The 18,888-nt window shown below is 43.6% G+C and overlaps 5 protein-coding genes across 6 annotated transcripts in view; 1 reads left to right on the top strand and 4 right to left on the bottom strand.

The window, feature by feature from the left end:
• LOC141913074 (asparagine synthetase [glutamine-hydrolyzing]-like) overlaps positions 1-18,888 on the top strand; it is a 164,671-nt gene that overhangs the window by 83,050 nt on the left and 62,733 nt on the right. The window lies entirely within an intron of this gene.
• LOC141912916 (putative G-protein coupled receptor 139) lies at positions 536-1,630 on the bottom strand. Its single transcript, XM_074804346.1, has one exon. The coding sequence runs from the start codon at positions 1,628-1,630 to the stop codon at positions 536-538; it is 1,095 nt and encodes a 364-aa protein (XP_074660447.1).
• On the bottom strand, positions 4,392-5,480 carry LOC141912915 (putative G-protein coupled receptor 139). Its single transcript, XM_074804345.1, has one exon. It carries the CDS (start codon positions 5,478-5,480, stop codon positions 4,392-4,394), a length of 1,089 nt encoding a protein of 362 aa, XP_074660446.1.
• LOC141912787 (archaemetzincin-2-like) lies at positions 5,936-8,490 on the bottom strand. The gene is made up of 2 exons (XM_074804181.1): positions 7,094-8,490; positions 5,936-6,541 (listed from the first exon to the last, which is right to left on the bottom strand). Exons 1-2 carry the CDS (start codon positions 7,910-7,912, stop codon positions 6,263-6,265), a joined length of 1,098 nt encoding a protein of 365 aa, XP_074660282.1. The 5' UTR covers positions 7,913-8,490; the 3' UTR covers positions 5,936-6,262.
• On the bottom strand, positions 9,543-14,488 carry LOC141913229 (uncharacterized). Of its 2 annotated transcripts, XM_074804701.1 has the most exons (5): positions 14,414-14,488; positions 13,448-13,583; positions 12,695-12,835; positions 10,988-11,120; positions 9,543-10,105 (listed from the first exon to the last, which is right to left on the bottom strand). In XM_074804701.1, the coding sequence occupies exons 1-5, from the start codon at positions 14,457-14,459 to the stop codon at positions 10,091-10,093; spliced, it is 471 nt and encodes a 156-aa protein (XP_074660802.1). In that variant the 5' UTR covers positions 14,460-14,488; the 3' UTR covers positions 9,543-10,090. The 2 variants fall into 2 exon arrangements, with proteins under 2 accessions (XP_074660802.1, XP_074660801.1); XM_074804700.1 differs by lacking the exon at positions 9,543-10,105 and having other exon boundaries at positions 10,737-11,120.

Raw genomic sequence — 18,888 nt, 5'->3', positions numbered from 1 at the left:
ACTTTGGAAGAATTTCGGATTCAAAGAATCAAGGAAAAGATTAGCCAAAATGGGGGATAATGGGTTACCCGATAGCGAAACCAAAAATTTGTTCATAGAATTTGTCTTGTAATTGGAAATATAGATTGGTAGTACAGAGTTCCAAAAGTTCAAGTAAGCAATCTACAGGAATTGGGAGATCAAGATTGGAGTCCGGGAGTTTTCTTCTTAAGAAATTGAGAGTTGGTTCCAATGGTATATTTGTAAACAAGGAAACATCGTCGAAAGATAAAAACTTTTGGCCATTAGGTTTGAGATTTTTGAGTTTGTCTAAAAGATCCATATTGTGAATCAGAAAAAGTACCCAACGCCGGGGAGAGTACTTAAGCCAGATATTTGGAGAGCCGATATGATGGAGAATTGATATTAGAAATGATCGGTCTAAAAGGTGAATAAGGTTTATGATATTTTTTCAACCTAAATTAAAAGCTGATTGCAACTTTTCCAAAGGGTTGTTTTTGATGGATTTGTATTAATTGGAATCACCAATTAAAGTCTACAGTTTTTTCCGAGACGCTAAGCGACCCGGTCGGTTCGCGTACTTAAGCAATAACTTTTTAGCGGTGGCTCTAAAATTATCGTTCGCCAAATAGTATATGAAGAAATTGACGGACGAGTTTAAAGTCGGCAGAAGATCGTTGAACATCATTTGAGCGATGTAGACGGCGCCGGTGTACGTCAGTACGGGCAGATTCGGTAAGAACATGCCGAAGAAATGGTACATCGACCGAAACGAGGGAGGCACCTCGCAAATGACGAACAGGACGACGATAGCTATAGCGATTTTAGTAGCCTTCACGTCGAGTCGGGTCGTTACGCCGACGATCATCTCTTTTCGTTTCGCCGTCAGTTTTCTGAGCGTCCATATCAAATAGCAGTTGCAAGCCAACAGTAAAACTGCCGGGATCAGTTCTTTAGCTAAAATACCGACGAATCGGTCGAGCCAGATAAACGCTTCGAAGAAACCGCTGCGTATTTCGCCTTTTGCCCGGCCGATCGTCGATATGTACACGTCGTTACAAGGGTCGAAGTACCTGACGACTATTTCAGTACCGATTACAAACGGGCAGTACATGATAGCGAATACGATGACCATACAACAAATAACGGTTCTTATTCTCGGTTTCGTAACGTGCGATCTCGCGAAAAATGGATACGCGAGCGAAACGCACCGTTCTAGCACTAACAGCACGGTTATCCAGTTGCGCGTCAACTGCGCCGAATATCGCGGAATCCAAGCCGTTTTATAGATCCACGGTCGCACGCCCCAGCTCAGGGACAGCATCCAAAACATGTGAGTTCCTTGCGTGAACCAGGACACGACGAAACGCAACGGATCCTGAATCGTGTTGAAAACGAGAAACACTATATCGGCCAGCGCGAGACAGCGTAACAGATACAACGATATGTGATCAGACGACTGGCGACGTATGATGGAAATGCTGAACCCGTTCAGAGTGATGCCGACGATGCTGATTGGTAGACCGCCCGCTAGTTTTACGCTGACGAGAAGCACGTTTTTATAAGCGTAAGGCCGATTACAGGTTTCTGATATCGTCGTCGTCGTCGTCGTCGTGAGACTATAATTCATCGCGAGATTCTTCGCAGCGAGAAACTGCGCACTACAAAAGAGTTGTTGAAATTCCCCCCAGTTCAATTTTAGGGTGAATAATTCTGCTTGGCATATTTAAATATATACATACATTTCAAAGAATACATTATACGCGTGGTTTCTGTTTGAAATTTGAAGCGCGGGACAATTTCACACAGATAGAAATAATAAGGCGAAATCAAAGAATGATTTTAAAGTGGAACCTCGTTACAACAAACTTCAGGCGACCAGGAAATGTTCGTTACGACCAACGTCAGTTCGTTATATCCAGTATGAAATTATCGAAATTATCGTATTTGGGACAAGATTCTGGGTACGAAACGATAAATCGTTATGTCCGAGATTGTTACATCGAGGTTCTATTGTAGTAAGTCACACTTGTATGTGTGTCGATTCGAGTTAACGCCATTTTTATAGCCTCCTTCGGGGAACTGTAACTGTTGAAGAATTTATCGGTTAAGAACCTGAAGTTTTCAAGTGGACCCCGTCTCTAACACTTAGCGAATTCGGCGTCCCTATATGCATTACACATTAAGGCGTCGCATTTCACTACGAAGCATTAATCTGAAAGCTTTTTAAGCCTGGTCCATCACAATAAACAGAAGACACGTATTAAGGTATCGAAATGGACAGCATACGTTCTTAAACGTTAATGCCAAATCTTGGATGTATAGAATTTGACAACCAACAGAAATAAACCCGAAAAAGTCTCTTACCGGATCAGGTTGGTAGATTGTTTACACCAACCGGTACCAAAACTTCCATGTATGTTCTTCAATTTGACAAAACAAAAATACCTAAATTAGACCGACCATCCAACTATATCTGTACTTCGATTTCCGATATCAAAATCAAACCTCCCGTTTCGTTTCCCAGCAAATGTGTACGGTTTGTAAGAAGGACGCTCTGAAATGAGCATAACACAAATTATTTATATAAATGAGGGACTAAAAAACCTTCAGAATGGGTCAAACCTCCTTCGCGATGAAGAGAAGAAATGCATTGAAAAACAAAGAGTAGAAAAGTGAAATGTATTCTCGTCAAATTCATTCAAGCAATTGTAAATTCTTCGTCAAACTGCGCTGTGTAGGCTCCCATGTCATGGTTAAAAAGGCAAAATTCACCACAGCTCCGACGACGATGTACCGTAAATGATGAAGGCCGGGTAATATCTGCATGAAGTGGATGGAATTGTGGATCGAGTGGTGGAACCCGGAAGTCAAAATGGCAGTCAGATTAAAAACATTCCTCTGTAGATTAACAGCTAATGCGTTATAAATAATTCGGGGTTCGTTGTTAGCGGCTATGATGTAGGAAAGTACTCGGCACGCGTTTTCCAGTTGAGTCGTCGCGTCGCGGTTTTTAGACACGAATTGTTTGTATTTTTCGGCCAGTCCCTCGATTTTGTCAGCCATGATGGACGACTCGATGCAAGGCGCCGGAATCGGAATAAATTCAATTCTCAATTCGATATTTATTGACACGTATATTCGACGGTGAACTCCGGCAACAATATTGGAGCAATTTTCGCTAAACTTGTAACTTGAACCTTATCCAGTGCCATTTATTTAGCCCGAAAATCATTTCTACATATGGATCACCTGGATCACCTTTTGTTGTGTCCTACTAAAGTTTCACCCAGTCATGAGAATGGCCGGTTCGCGGAGCTCCGTATACTGCCTTAAAGAGCTCGCGTGAACCACCCACCCAGTCACGTAGTCGTTATTTTACGTCGAAATTGCCGACTGGCGCTCAGTCGGCACTTTAATCACTCGGTATTTAGTGTCAGGGGTCGCGTTAGCGATATACCACTGACACTAAGGTTCTCAGTGAAACTAAAGTCTATTTTCTGTAAACGAAAATAAGTGAAGGTATTCCTCAGCGTTGATAGGCCGGGTTTACGGTAGACTGATAAAATCAAATGAGAATATTTATTGTGAATTAGAACATCTATAACGGAATTTGGTCATTTTGTTCCCTTTCAAAAGTGAATTTCAAAGATGGATATTGGGAGTTGATGAAGTCGATAAAAGAGGCAAGATCAAAATCATCAGAGACTAAGCACACAATGTCATCAACATATCTAATCCAAAAGTTAGGTTTAGAGCCAGCGTACTTTGGAAGAATTTCGGATTCAAAGAATCAAGGAAAAGATAAGCCAAAATGGGGGATAATGGGTTACCCATAGCGAAACCAAAAATGTGTTCACAGAATTTGTCTTGTAATTGGAAATATAGATTGGTAGTACAGAGTTCCAAAAGTTCAAGTAAGCAATCTACAGGAATTGGGAGATCAAGATTGGAGTCCGGGAGTTTTCTTCTTAAGAAATTGAGAGTTGGTTCCAATGGTATATTTGTGAACAAGGAAACATCGTCGAAAGATATAAATTTTTGGCCGTTAGGTTTGAGATTTTTGAGTTTGTCTAAAAGATCCATATTGTGAATCAGAAAAGTACCCAACGCCGGGGGGAGAGTACTTAAGCCAGATATTTGGAGAGCCGATATGATAGAGAATTGATATTAGAAATGATCGGTCTTAAAGGTAAATTAGGTTTATGAATTTTAGGAAGACCATAAGCATAAGGAAGATTTGGAAGCCGAGAGTTGAATTTGGAGATGAAGTCCGAATGGTCAGGAAATTTCTTAGAGATATTTTTTCAACCTAAATTAAAAGCTGATTGCAACTTTTCCAAAGGGTTGTTTTTGATGGATTTGTATTAATTGGAATCACCAATTAAAGTCTACAGTTTTTTCCGAGACGCTAAGCGACCCGGTCGGTTCGCGTACTTAAGCAATAACTTTTTAGCGGTGGCTCTAAAATTATCGTTCGCCAAATAGTATATGAAGAAATTGACGGACGAGTTTAAAGTCGGCAGAAGATCGTTGAACATCATTTGAGCGATGTAGACGGCGCCGGTGTACGTCAGTACGGGCAGATTCGGTAAGAACATGCCGAAGAAATGGTACATCGACCGAAACGAGGGAGGCACCTCGCAAATGACGAACAGGATGACGATAGCTATAGCGATTTTAGTAGCCTTCACGTCGAGTCGGGTCGTTTCGCCGCCGATCATCTCGTTTCGTTTCGCCGTCAGTTTTCTGAGCGTCCATATCAAATAGCAGTTGCAAGTCGAGAGTAAAATTACCGGGATCAGTTCTTTAGCTAAAATACCGACGAATCGGTCGAGCCAGTGAAACGCTTCGTAGAAAGCGCTGCGTATTTCGCCGTTTGCCCGGCCGATCGTCGATATGTACACGTCGTTACAAGGGTCGAAGTACCTGACGACTATTTCAGTACCGATTACAAACGGGCAGTACATGATAGCGAATACGATGACCATACAACAAATAACGGTTCTTATTCTCGATTTCGTAACGTGCGTTCTCGCGAAAAATGGATACGCGAGCGAAACGCACCGTTCTAGCACTAACAGCACGGTTATCCAGTTGCGCGTCAACTGCGCCGAATATCGCGGAATCCAAGCCGTTTTATAGATCCACGGTCGCACGCCCCAGCTCAGGTACGGAAACCAAAACATGTGAGTTCCTTGCGTAAACCAGGACACGACGAAACGCAACGGTTCCTGAATCGTGTTGAAAATAAGGAAGAGTATATCGGCCAGCGCGAGACAGCGTAACAGGTACAACGAGATGTGATCAGACGACTGGCGACGTATGATGGAAATGCTGAACCCGTTCAGAGTGATGCCGACGATGCTGATTGGTAGAGCGCCCGCTAGTTTTACGCTGACGAGAAGCACGTTTTTATAAGCGTACGGCCGATTACAGGTTTCTGATATCGTCGTAGTCGTCGTGAGACTATAATTCATCGCGAGATTCTTCGCAGCGAGAAACTGCGCACTACAAAAGAGTTGTTGAAATTCCCCCAGTTCAACTTTTGGGTGAATAGAGGTTCCATTGTATAGTAAGATACACTTGTATGTGTGTCGATTCGAGTTAACGCCATTTCTATAGCCTCCTTCGGGGAACTGTAACTGTTGAAGAATTTATCGGTTAAGAACCTGAAGTATTAAGTGTTTCAAGTGGACCCCGTCTCTAACACTTAGCGAATTCGGCGTCCCTATATACATTACACATTAAGGCGTCGCATTTCGCTACGAAGCATTAATCTGAAAGCTTTTTAAGCCTGGTCCATCACAATAAACAGAAGACACGTATTAAGGTATCGAAATGGACAGCATACTTTCTTAAACGTTAATGCCAAATCTGGGATGTATTAAATTTGACAACCAGCAGAAATAAACCCGAAAAAGTCTCTTACCGGTTCAGGTTGGTAGATTGTTTACACCAACCGGTACCAAAACTTCCATGTATGTTCTTCAATTTGACAAAACAAAAATACCTAAATTAGACCGACCATCCAACTATATCTGTACTTCGATTCCCGATATCAAAATCAAACTTCCCGTTTCATTTCCCAGCAAATGTGTACGGTTTGTAAGAAGGACGCTCTGAAATGAGCATAACACAAATTATTTATATAAATGAGGGACTAAAAAACCTTCAGAATGGGTCAAAACTCCTTTGCGATGAAGAGAAGAAATACATTGAAAAACAAAAAATAAAAAAGTGAAATGTATTCTCGTCAAATTCATTCAAGCAATTGTAAATTCTTCGTCAAACTCCGCTGTATCGACTCCCAATATCTGGACGGGTATCGCCCCGTTATATCGGCGACGATATCTTGCAGTTTTCGATAGCGGCCGGCGACGTCGAACCGGAAGATTTTCAAGATTTTCCTCAAACAAACGGGACACAGCAGAAACGGCTGCGCGACGGCTTGTTTGATCGAGTTCGATTCGTTCATCGAGCATTGGAAACTGACGCAGTGTTCGATTCCGTACAAGTGACATATCTCGTGGGTCAACACCTGAAAAAATGTATACCTTAAAAATGAATAGATAAACAACGAAGTCGACGTTGGCGGTATTGGCTGGAGTATTATCGCAGCCTATGGATTTTCACACTACAACCTACGAAAGCGTTTTCTCCTCAAATAAAGTTGCTTTCTTCCGACTGGGCAGGTCGAGGAATATAAGCAGGGCCGTACCGAGCGGGAGCGTCGAAATTCTGGAAAAGTACCTTTTTGCAAATATCATTGTAATAATCCAATAGAACTGCCCTTCTTCAGATTTCTCTGCTCCCCCGAAATTCAAATGCTGTACGGCCCCGATAAGATATATAACCATGCTTAAATTTCATTTTCTTCGTGTTTCCACCTTACAGAAAATCAGATTTTCTACTTGCTATTTAGCTGGTGAATACATGCGTATTCGTTTTCATTTCTTCCATATTCAAATATGCCATTGTCGGCTACATGTATTTTACTAACGTGTAACTAGCAAATGATTCCACGCAAAGAATTTATAATTACAGATAGAAATTTGAATTTTCTCGAGCCGGTCGTCTCTCATAGGCTTACCCTCAACAGAATAAAAACGGCGTTCCCGATCATCTCCGCCCGGTCACCCGATTCGACTTCCTGTCGGCGAACGCTTCTTTCGATCGACGTCACGCTGACCACCGCGCACGCCTTCTCGAACGACGACTCGCCAGCCACCGACTCGCTCTCGTCGTCCGGGTACAAATCGACGTCGATCAAGCCGACCAAACACGAGCTTTTCTTCGGTCGAAATCGCCTCAGTTTGCGCAGGATACCGCCGGCTAGTAACTGCCGGCGACCGGTGGCGGCCGATACCCGCGGGCGGACTCCGGCCCACGACTCGACGTTATCCAAACTGGCGATTATTTCGGTCGCCGATCCTTCGAAATACGCGCTCAGAAATCCGCGAACAACTCCGATCAATTCGTCGGTGAAAACTATACGGAACTGGCCGTCGATTTCATCCGCGATATCGTTATCAGACTTAGTCAATCGACTCATAAGCGTTATCGATATACGACGTTTAGACAATCGTCTCCGACAGAAATTCATATCTAACAACACTTTCCAAGACGAATAGGTCTGAAGTGTAGCTGAGGCGGCGGCGGGTGTCTCCGGTGCGTCCGCTACCGCCGCATCCTCTGCGCTGGTGACATTCTCGACCGAAGCGTGGTCACTGTTTTCATCATCATCGCGCTGGCGTTCTATCATCTTGATGAGAAAATTTCTCGCAGTCGGGGGAAGTTTTTTCATGTTCCCGAATAAAGCGAAGTGCCGTCGTTCGGCCGCACGAAACAGACGGTCGTCGTCGTCGTCGCTGTGAGTCGACGGCGCGATGGGCACGAATAGAAACGCCATCGGAAAATAGTTATTACGCCGGGACTAGAATATTTAACGGGGTTCTCACCAGTAGCTAGAACTAGACTAAATCAGTAACTATCAGACGCAGGCTAGATCAACTGCGTCGAGTTCCATCGCGTTTTTTGAATCGATCCAAACACGAGGCCTACTCCCATCTCCTTTCACTAACGCAATACATATCGGCTATATCATGACGCGTTAGCGCTCTGTCCCGGATAGATAAGGTTTCGGTTTCACTGTAGAGTAGTCGAATGCGCCTGCTACCAACAGCGCATAATGTGAAGCTATGTATGTATTACAGCTCTCCGGAGATCAATAGCAAACAAACGTATTCTCCTCAACGGCGCTATCTTACCGTGCACGATCCGTACGCGGTCATCTACCAGTCCGCAAACATTCCATCGAATGACGACTTCGTTCTGTGTGTGTATAGCGCGCCTGGTAGAACGAATGGGCACGGCGTCGAGACCGGTCACCTAGCGGAGTATAGAGGCACACGCGCGCGCCGATTGGCGAGAGCTTTCGCGCCGCGGAAGCCGCTAACCAATAAGAATGAAGGTTGTCTTTGATTAGGTTTCGATGCCAAATACGGCGGTGTAGCTTACATCGAAATGCAAACCTGAATGGAAGTGAAACCGCGTGAGGCGACTATCACCGTCCGAACATCGGCTTGTTCTTACATTATCGTACAATGTAAAAGCACAAACTTACATGTACGTATTTATCCCATTGTATGGATATATAATGTAAAAACAATTGCATGAAATAAAATATTTAATGTTAGTTGCTATGAAAATGTAGTTTGTTATATTTCTTTAATCAACATTTCCCATAGTATTCACATGACTGTTCTTAACGTAATAATTGTAGTAAAAGAAAGTCTCTAGGGTGCGGTGGCCAGTGAACTGATGATGTGATCACTTACTGATGACCAACGATAATTCTGATTATGCCATTTTTCCGAGCATGTTGTGTGTCAGTGGTTTGTGGAGTAGTAGACTTTCTCCGGCAGCGGGTGAAAATCTTACCTTATTGAAGAGTAATGGTTACAGGCAGTGAGGTGTGCATTCATAAGGCCTTTTTCTGATAACTGAGTACGGATCTTTTTCAAGAAAAAAGGAGTGAAAATTGTGATGAATTTGATTCAAATGATGGGAGAAATGGAAAAAAAACTTTTGAAGATAATAAGATGGACATGACAACAACAAAAAATTTTTTATTGAAAAATGAAAATTCAAAGGAGGGCTAGAAATTATTTCTTTAATTTGATGATTTGCAGAATTCTGGGAGGCAGATCCGTACTCCAAGTAAAAAGGCCTAATTACACACTACCCATCTCATTTTGATAATCAATAAATAAATTCTTTTTATTCATTTAGTTTTCTTATTAATTTCGTAAGGGAGTAGTGACGTAACGAAGGCGACGGCTGACCGGGAATCGAACCCGGATCTCGTATCGAGAAAGAGCTAACCAATAGACCACATCCACTTAGCTCAGTGGTTATCTACACGTGTAAACAGATTCGCATTGTTCCCGCCTTCGTGTTTACAGCGACTTTCACTTGCACTTAGCACAACATCCTGTCACATGTCGAACATAACTATACATTATTCATAAATGTCAAATTGTAAATCCTTATTCCGCCGACGGATAATGTATACTTTATTATATTACCCCGGGGACAGCCGGTCGAATATCTGGACGAATTCAGATGTCGAAATGTTTTTCGTATCGACAGTTTTACGGCTAACATCATTGGCGGCATTTCCTATATTAGCTAACAGATATACAATACTATATAACATACAGTATTCATTTTTTTCACAGTTTTTATTTCACGCAGTCTGACTATCATAGATTATGTAGCTTGTTTTATATATCAGCAGTTTGTTTCGACGATGATTATTCAACCATCGCGTTGAGTTTATTTCGCACACAATCCGCCAGTATTTTCGCATAGATAGAGTAGTCCACGGCCCGGTGTAGGCCTACATCGTTAAGTAAGCGCGAGGCAACATTTCGGGTGGTTAGTAATATAAAAACACGCTTTCGCCGAGAGAAGAGTTCTTGGTTTATTGTTTTTCTAACAACTGGTAAGCAAAGTGCAAAAAGTGAATTGATCGCGTCTGGTAAAGAACTAACGCGCTACTGGTGCTTTTTTGTGCTACTACACATTAGTAACGACTTATCTGTAAAAATAGAAATAAACGAAAAGCAGTTGGGATGAACCCGAACGAACTATAAATTACGCCAATGCTCTCTAAAAGATATTCTACTTAATAAGGCGACGGGCTTTCCTACTTCAAGTACGATCACATTTTCACGTACGAATCACTTGAAATTGTTTACCCGAGATGCATAGTAATAAAACACAAAATCCTACTAATTGTTATTGAACTGAAAACTTATTACAAACTTAGGCCCTTATTAGAAATAGAATTAGTTCTATTTTCGATGTAAAGTTTTTAGTTCAGTGACATTGTGCGACGGTCCTGTATAGTGTGGGATCTATGGGAATCTAAAACTACTAACTACTAGTTGAAATCTACTAGGATGAGGGGTAAAAGTGTGTTGATGGTTGATAGTGGGTACGGAAATTCTACCCCCTGCTCCATGTTCGAAAATTTTCTGATAGTGTTATCAATCATATTAATGATGAAACTAACCACAATTCAAATCCATATCGATTGGTTTTGGTTACTGAGGTAAAATGCACGAATGTTCATGAATGCATTTATCATTGAAATAGAGAAAAAATATATCTTAGTAAAACACTGCACTTGACCCCCCCTTTGGTCAAATTTCGGGATCCGTCCCTGTGGTGGTAGCTGGACCTATCTGAATGTTATTTGTGGACGGCGGGCGGCGGCGGGTGCGTAGTTCTATGTCGTTGTTATCTGTAATGGTTGATGGTTGAGCGGCGGTAAAGCGTTGTTACGTTGCACGTTGACTAATTCTAAAGTGTCCGTGTTTATAAACTTTTTCGTCGTCGTCGGCGGCACCGGAAATGTGGGCGCCTCCGATATATCCGGCGGTATCGACGGGTCGTTATGGATGTTGCTCAATTTTACCGTATTGTGGCGGTCGCCGTTGTTTTCGATATCCTCTTCGGCGAGTCGTTTGGCTCCGGCCTCCGGGGTCACGCAGCGTCCGTTTCGTGAAAGTTTTTCGAAGGTTTTATGCTTGAAACGCCTGATACATACGCTGAAAATGTTACAGGAAAACATATATGAACCTCGCTTAAACGCAGGAAAAAGGATATTCTAGAATTTGATTAGTAACTAGAATGTCGCCGAAGACGACTGATGCCCGCGCATGGTTTGTGAAGGCAGGAAATGGAAAATAGAAAACAGCTTGTGGTGCCCTCGACCTTTGACCTACAGGACCCGAAATCTTATCAGTTACCCACAGTGTCTAGAATAACCCATGCATCAAATTTCACCTAAAAAATTGTTACCTTAAACCGTTGGAGCCCGGAAATGAAATATACGAAACAGCTTCCGGTGACCTTGACCTTCGATCTACAGGACCCGTAATCTAATCAGTTACAGGCAGTCTCTAGTATGATCCATCCACTAAATTTCACGAAAAGCGCGTAAACGAGAATCACAAAACTGCTTCCTGTGAGCTTGACCGTGGACCTACAGGACCCAAAATCTATTCAGTTACTGATGTCGTCTAGTACAACGTGGTCGTTGAATTTCAGGAAAATCTGCCAAAGGGTTAAGGTGGGGTGCGAGGGCAAGGAAGCCACTGCGGACTGACGGACGGACAGACAGCTAGGCGATGAAATTTACGTCCCCCTCCCCACAACGCGTTGTTGGGGGGGGGGGGGCGATATAAAAACCCACAGTTGGTGATATTGTTTGCCAGTTTCAGCGTTTATCTAAACCATGTTTTGATTATCAACTGCGGGTTTTTCGAAAAGTGAGAGTTCTGAGCATGAAATAGGTGAATAAATCAAAATCAAACATTCTTATTCAGCGAATATTCACTGAATTATGGTTGACTCTAGTGCACTTGGCGTTTGAGTAGATATTAGACGAATTACGATTTTACATTAAGACTGTCAACTCAACGATACTAGTGCGTCAACCCATTTCCAGGGCCGCCAACCTCTTAAAGTGCTATCAATGAATGAATGGTTCAGTTTGTTCAAGAAATTTTTAAATCAATCTGTAATCAATGGTATGATACCCTCTGTAACAACGTTCACATTTCTCATACACGACAAACAAATGATATCGGTATTTCTCAGGACAAATAGTAACAAAATACCAAAAATCAGGAAAGGTTGGCTGCGGCTCTGGTTATCGGGGTCCTTTCCTATATATACATGCTGTTCGCAAAAATCTTTCAAAAGTCAAAGTCTAAGTCAAATTTGATTTTTGAAACGATCACTTAAATTTGACTATTCACCGAGCCGATCTTAATACACGTAGCTGTTGGGCTGGGCCGGTTCCATAGTCGAAACTTTAGTCCAGGGGCCAGTTGCACAGTCGTGACTTAAGTCCAAAAGCGGTCTTAAATCTTAAGACTGGTCTTAAGTTGTTGTATTGGCTATAGAGCTTAGTTGGTCTTAGACTGGTCTTAAGTCTAAGCCATGACTATGCAACCGGCCCCAGAAATTTAGAACAGTCTTAGATAGTGGTCTTGTTAGATTGGCAATAGAACTAAAATGGTCTTAGGCTGGTCTTTAGTTTGCGATGACTATACGGGAGACGAGGTCACACATTTTCGAACGGCTGCTTATGTCCCGGATAGCGCTGCACACTCACCAACAGACCGAGTTTTTCATACGATCCTGCCACGGCTCGTCGCCACCGCAACAGTTATTTTCAAATTTGTAACAAGCGTAAATCAACACGACCAAGCCGACGATGCCGAAAATCGATCCCCACAATATCAGATTAGTGTTCCTGAAAAAAAACAAAAAACAACATTTTATTGCAAATACGGTTTCGGAAAGGTATCCGGACAGTGAATCGATAGTAGAAACGCAGCCGTTAAAATTTTCAGCATGATTGAATAATGTTATTTACATATTTCACCAGGGGCGGTTCCAAGAAGGATATGGGGTTTCGCTGCGCTTGAGCCCCTCCGCTCATTTCTGGAGCCGCCCCAGTTCACGTTTCATCGATATCGACTCTCGAGTCGATAGTTTTGATAATTGCGTTTTTACTATTATCTAACATTATATATTGGAACCATTCATGTTTGAGGCTACTACGGAATTCCAGCTATCACCGACATAATAAAATAACTAGAATCCCACAATATGATGAGTCATTGTCATTCATTCCTGAGGATGACTATCTAGTATATAGTTGTAACGTCGAATAAACTACCAGCTCAAGGAAACATTTTCAGACTTTATTTTTTGTCGTCATTATTGTGGGATTTTCGTTATAGTATCGTCACAACACGGATATAGCGTTTGATCAACGGTGATCACCAATATAGGCTAAAATGCCTCGATAAAGGCTGTCGTCTTCGATCACATTTTTTGTCATGAGATATACCGAACTTACATATCTGTAGTGGACTTGCGTTCGCAACAGGTTGCCGTATTATCTTTGTGGCAACATTCCACGGTCGGTTCGTAACACCAATAAATATTCCAGTCGCGATCTTGAAACTGCGCGTCCTTCAGGCATTTATTCGTTACTGTATGAGAAATTGAAAAGCAAAACAACAATTATTTCTTATAACATTGACGAACTATAGATTTTACACAGTTCTTCGACGCAGGTGACATTTCGAACAATGTGTATGTATTGTTTTTAGCGAAAAGGAAAAAGTGTATTTCGATTTGGGTATCGGAGGGTTGGCACCGGCAATATACCGTCATCAGTACCGCGGTACTCCGAGACAGACGAGGTAGTCTGCAAACGCGCTACGAGCAATCATCTCAATATTGAGATGATTGCTCGTAGGTTATAGAGACTACTCATCGACGAACATCGCCAATTGTTACTGGAAGTTTCGTTGTTCCTCGAGCGAACAGTGAACGACATAAAAAAAACTCGTTTTTTGTCAAACCGACGCTCGAGTGGAATAAACTGCCGGAAAACAGTATCTGTTCCCGGTACAACTGAGCGGTTTGAAGCCCAACCGAGCATCATTTAAACAGATTTGCGCTCTCATTCGCCAATTGTACTAAATGCCGATATCGGATATTGCAACAGCGTAAAACTACAGATGGAAGTCGAGCGCATTTCTACGAGTGTCTTTTCCCGCTGGAAATAATTTATGATCGAGTTTTGGCTTTTTCATTTTCGCGTTATATCTAAATTGCGCTTTATGACGCGTTGCCTCAGACTTCCCTCCAAAAACTCATTCTTATCCGAGTAGGTCTCCAATCGTAGATTCGAGTCGCTGTCCTTGTACCCTAATTTCTCGGTCGAGAGCTCTTTGCGCGCGTCTCTTCACGCCGGTGAACGCTCAGCGGCTGGAAGGTTGCATAAAATATATATGCGCATCCTGCGTATACTTACCGGCTTCTACGAGACACAGCCATAGCAAATTGAACAACGCGTTCATCGACAGTTGCTGCGAACTGATGCCGAACATTTTTCCTTTCGAATATGAAATCCGAAATAGAATATCGACAATATTGAAGAATATGTGTAAAAATCGTTACATCTTGGATACCTGAAAAGTAGATTTCAAACTTGACGACGATGATAGATTAGCATCAATTGTAAAGTTATGTCGAAATTCGAATTTGTAAATTCTAATTTCTACAACAATCTAATTTCTAAACTCTAATTTCAAACCTAGAAAAAGGTCCGAGACGTCGTTTCTTCTATTTCTAATTCTTTAGTAATACCCCCGGTGAGGCTGGTGTCTCGGGACACAAGTGAGATGAAGGTCAACGGTCTGCCCGGCGCCCCAGGCCCTCAAGGCTTACCTGGTTCAATCGGACCCCCTAGACCTATTTAGGCGATGTTGTAAAGTAGTTGATAAGTTGTTGATATCCTTGTATAATTTCATTTGAAAGTTTTCAAATAATTCGAATGTTCAGATTTTAGTTTTGTTTTGGAATCTATTTGAATTGTATATATAGTGGGTTCCACGTCAGAGTGTGTACGGGCTACTTCTATCCGATTTCTCCAATCCATCAAATCGACCGTTAGATACAACTTTAGTTTCAGCGCAAATGTAATCGCGCTTATGAAAACTGAGCGTTGAATAATTCTATTCGGGATTAGAATTCCAGACGTGATGTGAGTGTGATCCTTTCATGAGTTGAATATAATAGAACCCGTCACACGTCACACCGGTGCGCGTGATGTGACGACGAGAGAGAGAGAGGGAGAGGGAGAGGGAGAGGGAGAGGGAGAGGGAGAGGGAGAGGGAGAGGGAGAGGGAGAGGGAGAGGGAGAGGGAGAGGGAGAGGGAGAGGGAGAGGGAGAGGGAGAGGGAGAGGGAGAGGGAGAGGGAGAGGGAGAGGGAGAGGGAGAGGGAGAGGGAGAGGGAGGAGAGGGAGAGGGAGAGGGAGAGGGAGAGGGAGAGGGAGAGGGAGAGGGAGAGGGAGAGGGAGAGGGAGAGGGAGAGGGAGAGAGGAGAGGGAGAGGGAGAGGGAGAGGGAGAGGGAGAGGAGAGGGAGAGGGAGAGGGAGAGGGAGAGGGAGAGGGCGAGGGAGAGGGAGAGGGAGGGGAGAGGGAGAGGGAGAGGGAGAGGGAGAGGGAGAGGGAGAGGGAGAGGGAGAGGGAGAGGGAGAGGGAGAGGGAGAGGGAGAGGGAGAGGGAGAGGGAGAGAGAGAGAGAGAGAGAGAGAGAGAGGAGAGAGAGAGAGAGAGAGAGAGAGAGAGAGAGAGAGAGAGAGAGAGAGAGAGAGAGAGAGAGAGAGAGAGAGAGAGAGAGAGAGAGAGAGAGAGAGAGAGAGAGAGAGAGAGAGAGAGAGAGAGAACAGTAACATTATCAGACAGATATAGACTACCGCAATACTGCGAATATTTCATCCGAGACCCCATCACTCTTAGAACCTGTAGAACCGTTACGTGGGTGTCTTGCCTTGCCGCCACCCAGGGAGAGCCCTTAAGGTTCTTTGAAGAAGTTCGTCAAAAAAGGTTGAACCATTTTTGGAAAGCTCCTTGCAAAGTTACTTTGAAGAAAAATTCCATCCAAAGAGATATTTTGCAGTATCCTCAAATGGTTCTTAATGGTACTTGATAGGGTTCATTGAATGACCATCACCGACAATATTTATTCTTGTTATCGTCTGAATAGGCACCAGCGAAAATTCCGATTTCTTTAATCATCCCCTTGGACTCCACCTTCCCGATAGAAATGCGCGAAATAACAGTAGCTTTTGCAAGCCTGAAAACTATTGTTAACCTTTCGAAGATCTAGGCGTTAATTTCATTCAGAGTTTTTTTCCAGAATTTTGCAATCGGCTTTGGATGAACATAAGTCTCGCTAACTGGATTACTTACTGCTCATTCGAAAGTTTGCCCTTTTTTCCCATCCCTGCCAATGCGCGACTGATTACCAAGACTTACAACAGTCGCCATGACAGCGGAATACCGTAAACTATTTTACGCGAGGATAACACCTCTCTCCCGGTAGTGAGAGGGGAGAAACAGAGAAGACACCCGAGGGCAGGTAAACAAAAAGTTGTCATGGCAGCGCGCGAGCTGGCAAGACTTAAAGGATCAATCGCTTATATTATTTGTCTAATATTAGACTCGGGAAGATTTATCATATTTTCATTGTTTTAGACGGCGACTAATTTGAAAAGAAACACGTTTGGTTGGAAATTAGCAGTTCGATAAAACCAGCAGCAGCGGCGGCGGTGGTGGGGGCTGTAGTAGCAGCGGGGTAGCAGCAGCAGTAGCCGCAGCAGCAGCAGCAGTAGCCGCCGCAGCAGCAGCAGTAGCCGCCGCAGCCGCCGCAGCCGCAGGTCGGTCGGTCGGTCGGTCGGTCGGTCGGTCGGTCGGTCGGTCGGTCGGTCGGTCGGTCGGTCGGTCGGTCGGTCGGTCGGTCGGTCGGTCGGTCGGTCGGTCGGTCGGTCGGTCGGTCGGTCGGTCGGTCGGTCGGTCGGTCGGTCGGTCGGTCGGTCGGTCGGTCGGTCGGTCGGTCGGTCGGTCGGTCGGTCGGTCGGTCGGTCGGTCGGTCGGTCGGTCGGTCGGTCGGTCGGTCGGTCGGTCGGTCGGTCGGTCGGTCGGTCGGTCGGTCGGTCGGTCGGTCGGTCGGTCGGTCGGTCGGTCGGTCGGTCGGTCGGTCGGTCGGTCGGTCGGTCGGTCGGTCGGTCGGTCGGTCGGTCGGTCGGTCGGTCGGTCGGTCGGTCGGTCGGTCGGTCGGTCCCGCTTGTAGATATCTAGATATCTCGGCCAACTCGCAATTATTTTACGCCTGTCGGTGACGTGTTATTCAATCCATAAAACAGAAATTACATGCGCCGAATCAATGCATGATACGTTTAATGTCGAGTGAATGTTTCAGCCGAACGACGAACGGCCGTATTTCGTGTCTGTAACAACAGACCACAGCAACCGATCACCGTTACTACGACTGCCGTTACGGCGTGTCCACCCACCGCAAAAGAACGTAGCATATGGACGCGCGAGCGGCGTCGGCGTCGAGTCGTGCTCTATTATACCGCTAACACCGCGGCATCAGTGTACCTGAAGCCGGCGGTTTCCTCAAAACGAAACCTCGTAAATTCTCGATAAATTCGCAGCAAATCTGGCGCGGCATCATCGTCAGTATATAGGACCGACCTGTGATTGCCGTATTGTGGAAATGACACGAGAAAGCCACCGACGACGTAACGTTTCGTTTCGATTTAGGAAATTTGATTTCAAAGTTTGATACAGTTGGAATATGGTCAATAAGCCGTCGCCGCCGACGCCAATAATGTTTTGAAAGACATGAGTTTAGACTTGTTTGAATACATCCGATTGCTGTAAAACCAAAGACTATGGGCTTCAACTTTTTGCTCCTTTTTAAGACACAGCTGTAAACAGCGGTAGCGATATTTCTAAGACATATTGAATCAGTAAGATCAGTAGTAGCCACCCGAAATACTTCTAGTATTTCGAATAAACTTTTTAGTCTTTCAACAATGTGGGATTTTACATTTATTTTCATTTTTTCTCTTAGACATATTTTGATACGGCGAATTTATTAGGGCGGATCAGTCTTCGCACCGAGTTCGCCTAAATGTATCGACACATTAGTCTCCTGTGAATTTAATTGCAGGCAAATCATACAGCGTTTAGTCTCTCATAATAAAAATAAAGATAATGATGATAATAGTAATATTAACAGTTATCAGTAATAATGATATAATAATGATAATAATGTTTATTTCCATACCGCCTTACACGTGCGTTTCAAAGCGGTTTACAATGATAACATTTGAAGTAATTTAAAACACTGAATACAAAAGGATTTAACTGGCTTGAATAATATTGGGGTAAATAGATACATTTAAAGACCAACTTTAAAAATATTAATATCACCGATATAGCGCATAAATATAAGGGTAACCGAATCCATAAAACAGAGGCAGCATGCATGCATGCAATAAAGCTCCGTTTTCATCGCTCTGTAAACTAATAACGGGGCACGGAATATACAATATTTGATGAATATTACGATAATACTAAAGACATCTCGGCACTGATACAGGTATTGCGTTTTAATACGCCGTTCCCAGCTCGCGACGGCCGCCGCAGCAGCAGCAGCTGATTTAATTGATATAATACGTGCACAGTTTACGGCGCAGTTGACGTCGCATTAGTAACGAGTTCTAAAAAACCTGAATAAATCTTATTGAATCGACGACGAGTTTGCGGGCGAACAATGGTAACGTAAGCTCGTTAGTCAAGCCGGCTGACGTGTGTACGTCGCATTGCTTAAAAGCGCTAATTACCCGAATTGCGAGATGCCGGCAACAATATTTTCAGTGTGTTCCAATAACGGTCGAAAACCTCGTTAGACATCGATGTTTAGGGGCAACG

This window comes from Tubulanus polymorphus, chromosome 11, assembly GCF_964204645.1.
Source record: "Tubulanus polymorphus chromosome 11, tnTubPoly1.2, whole genome shotgun sequence".
Classification (NCBI taxonomy): Eukaryota; Metazoa; Nemertea; class Palaeonemertea; order Tubulaniformes; family Tubulanidae; genus Tubulanus; species Tubulanus polymorphus.
This window is presented reverse-complemented; position numbering and strand designations above follow the sequence as displayed.

Excerpts from the sequence above, each read along its gene's own strand:
- LOC141912916 (XM_074804346.1), bottom strand. The coding sequence starts at position 1,630 with ATGAATTATAGTCTCACGACGACGACGACGACGACGATATCAGAAACC.
- LOC141912915 (XM_074804345.1), bottom strand. The coding sequence starts at position 5,480 with ATGAATTATAGTCTCACGACGACTACGACGATATCAGAAACCTGTAAT.
- LOC141912787 (XM_074804181.1), bottom strand. The coding sequence starts at position 7,912 with ATGGCGTTTCTATTCGTGCCCATCGCGCCGTCGACTCACAGCGACGAC. Across the intron at positions 6,542-7,093 it reads CCGTTTTTATTCTGTTGAGG|GTGTTGACCCACGAGATATG; the intron begins GTAAGCCTATGA and ends ACATTTTTTCAG.
- LOC141913229 (XM_074804700.1), bottom strand. The coding sequence starts at position 14,459 with ATGAACGCGTTGTTCAATTTGCTATGGCTGTGTCTCGTAGAAGCCG. Across the intron at positions 13,584-14,413 it reads GCTGTGTCTCGTAGAAGCCG|TAACGAATAAATGCCTGAAG; the intron begins GTAAGTATACGC and ends TTTCTCATACAG. Across the intron at positions 11,121-12,694 it reads ATGAAAAACTCGGTCTGTTG|CGTATGTATCAGGCGTTTCA; the intron begins GTGAGTGTGCAG and ends TAACATTTTCAG.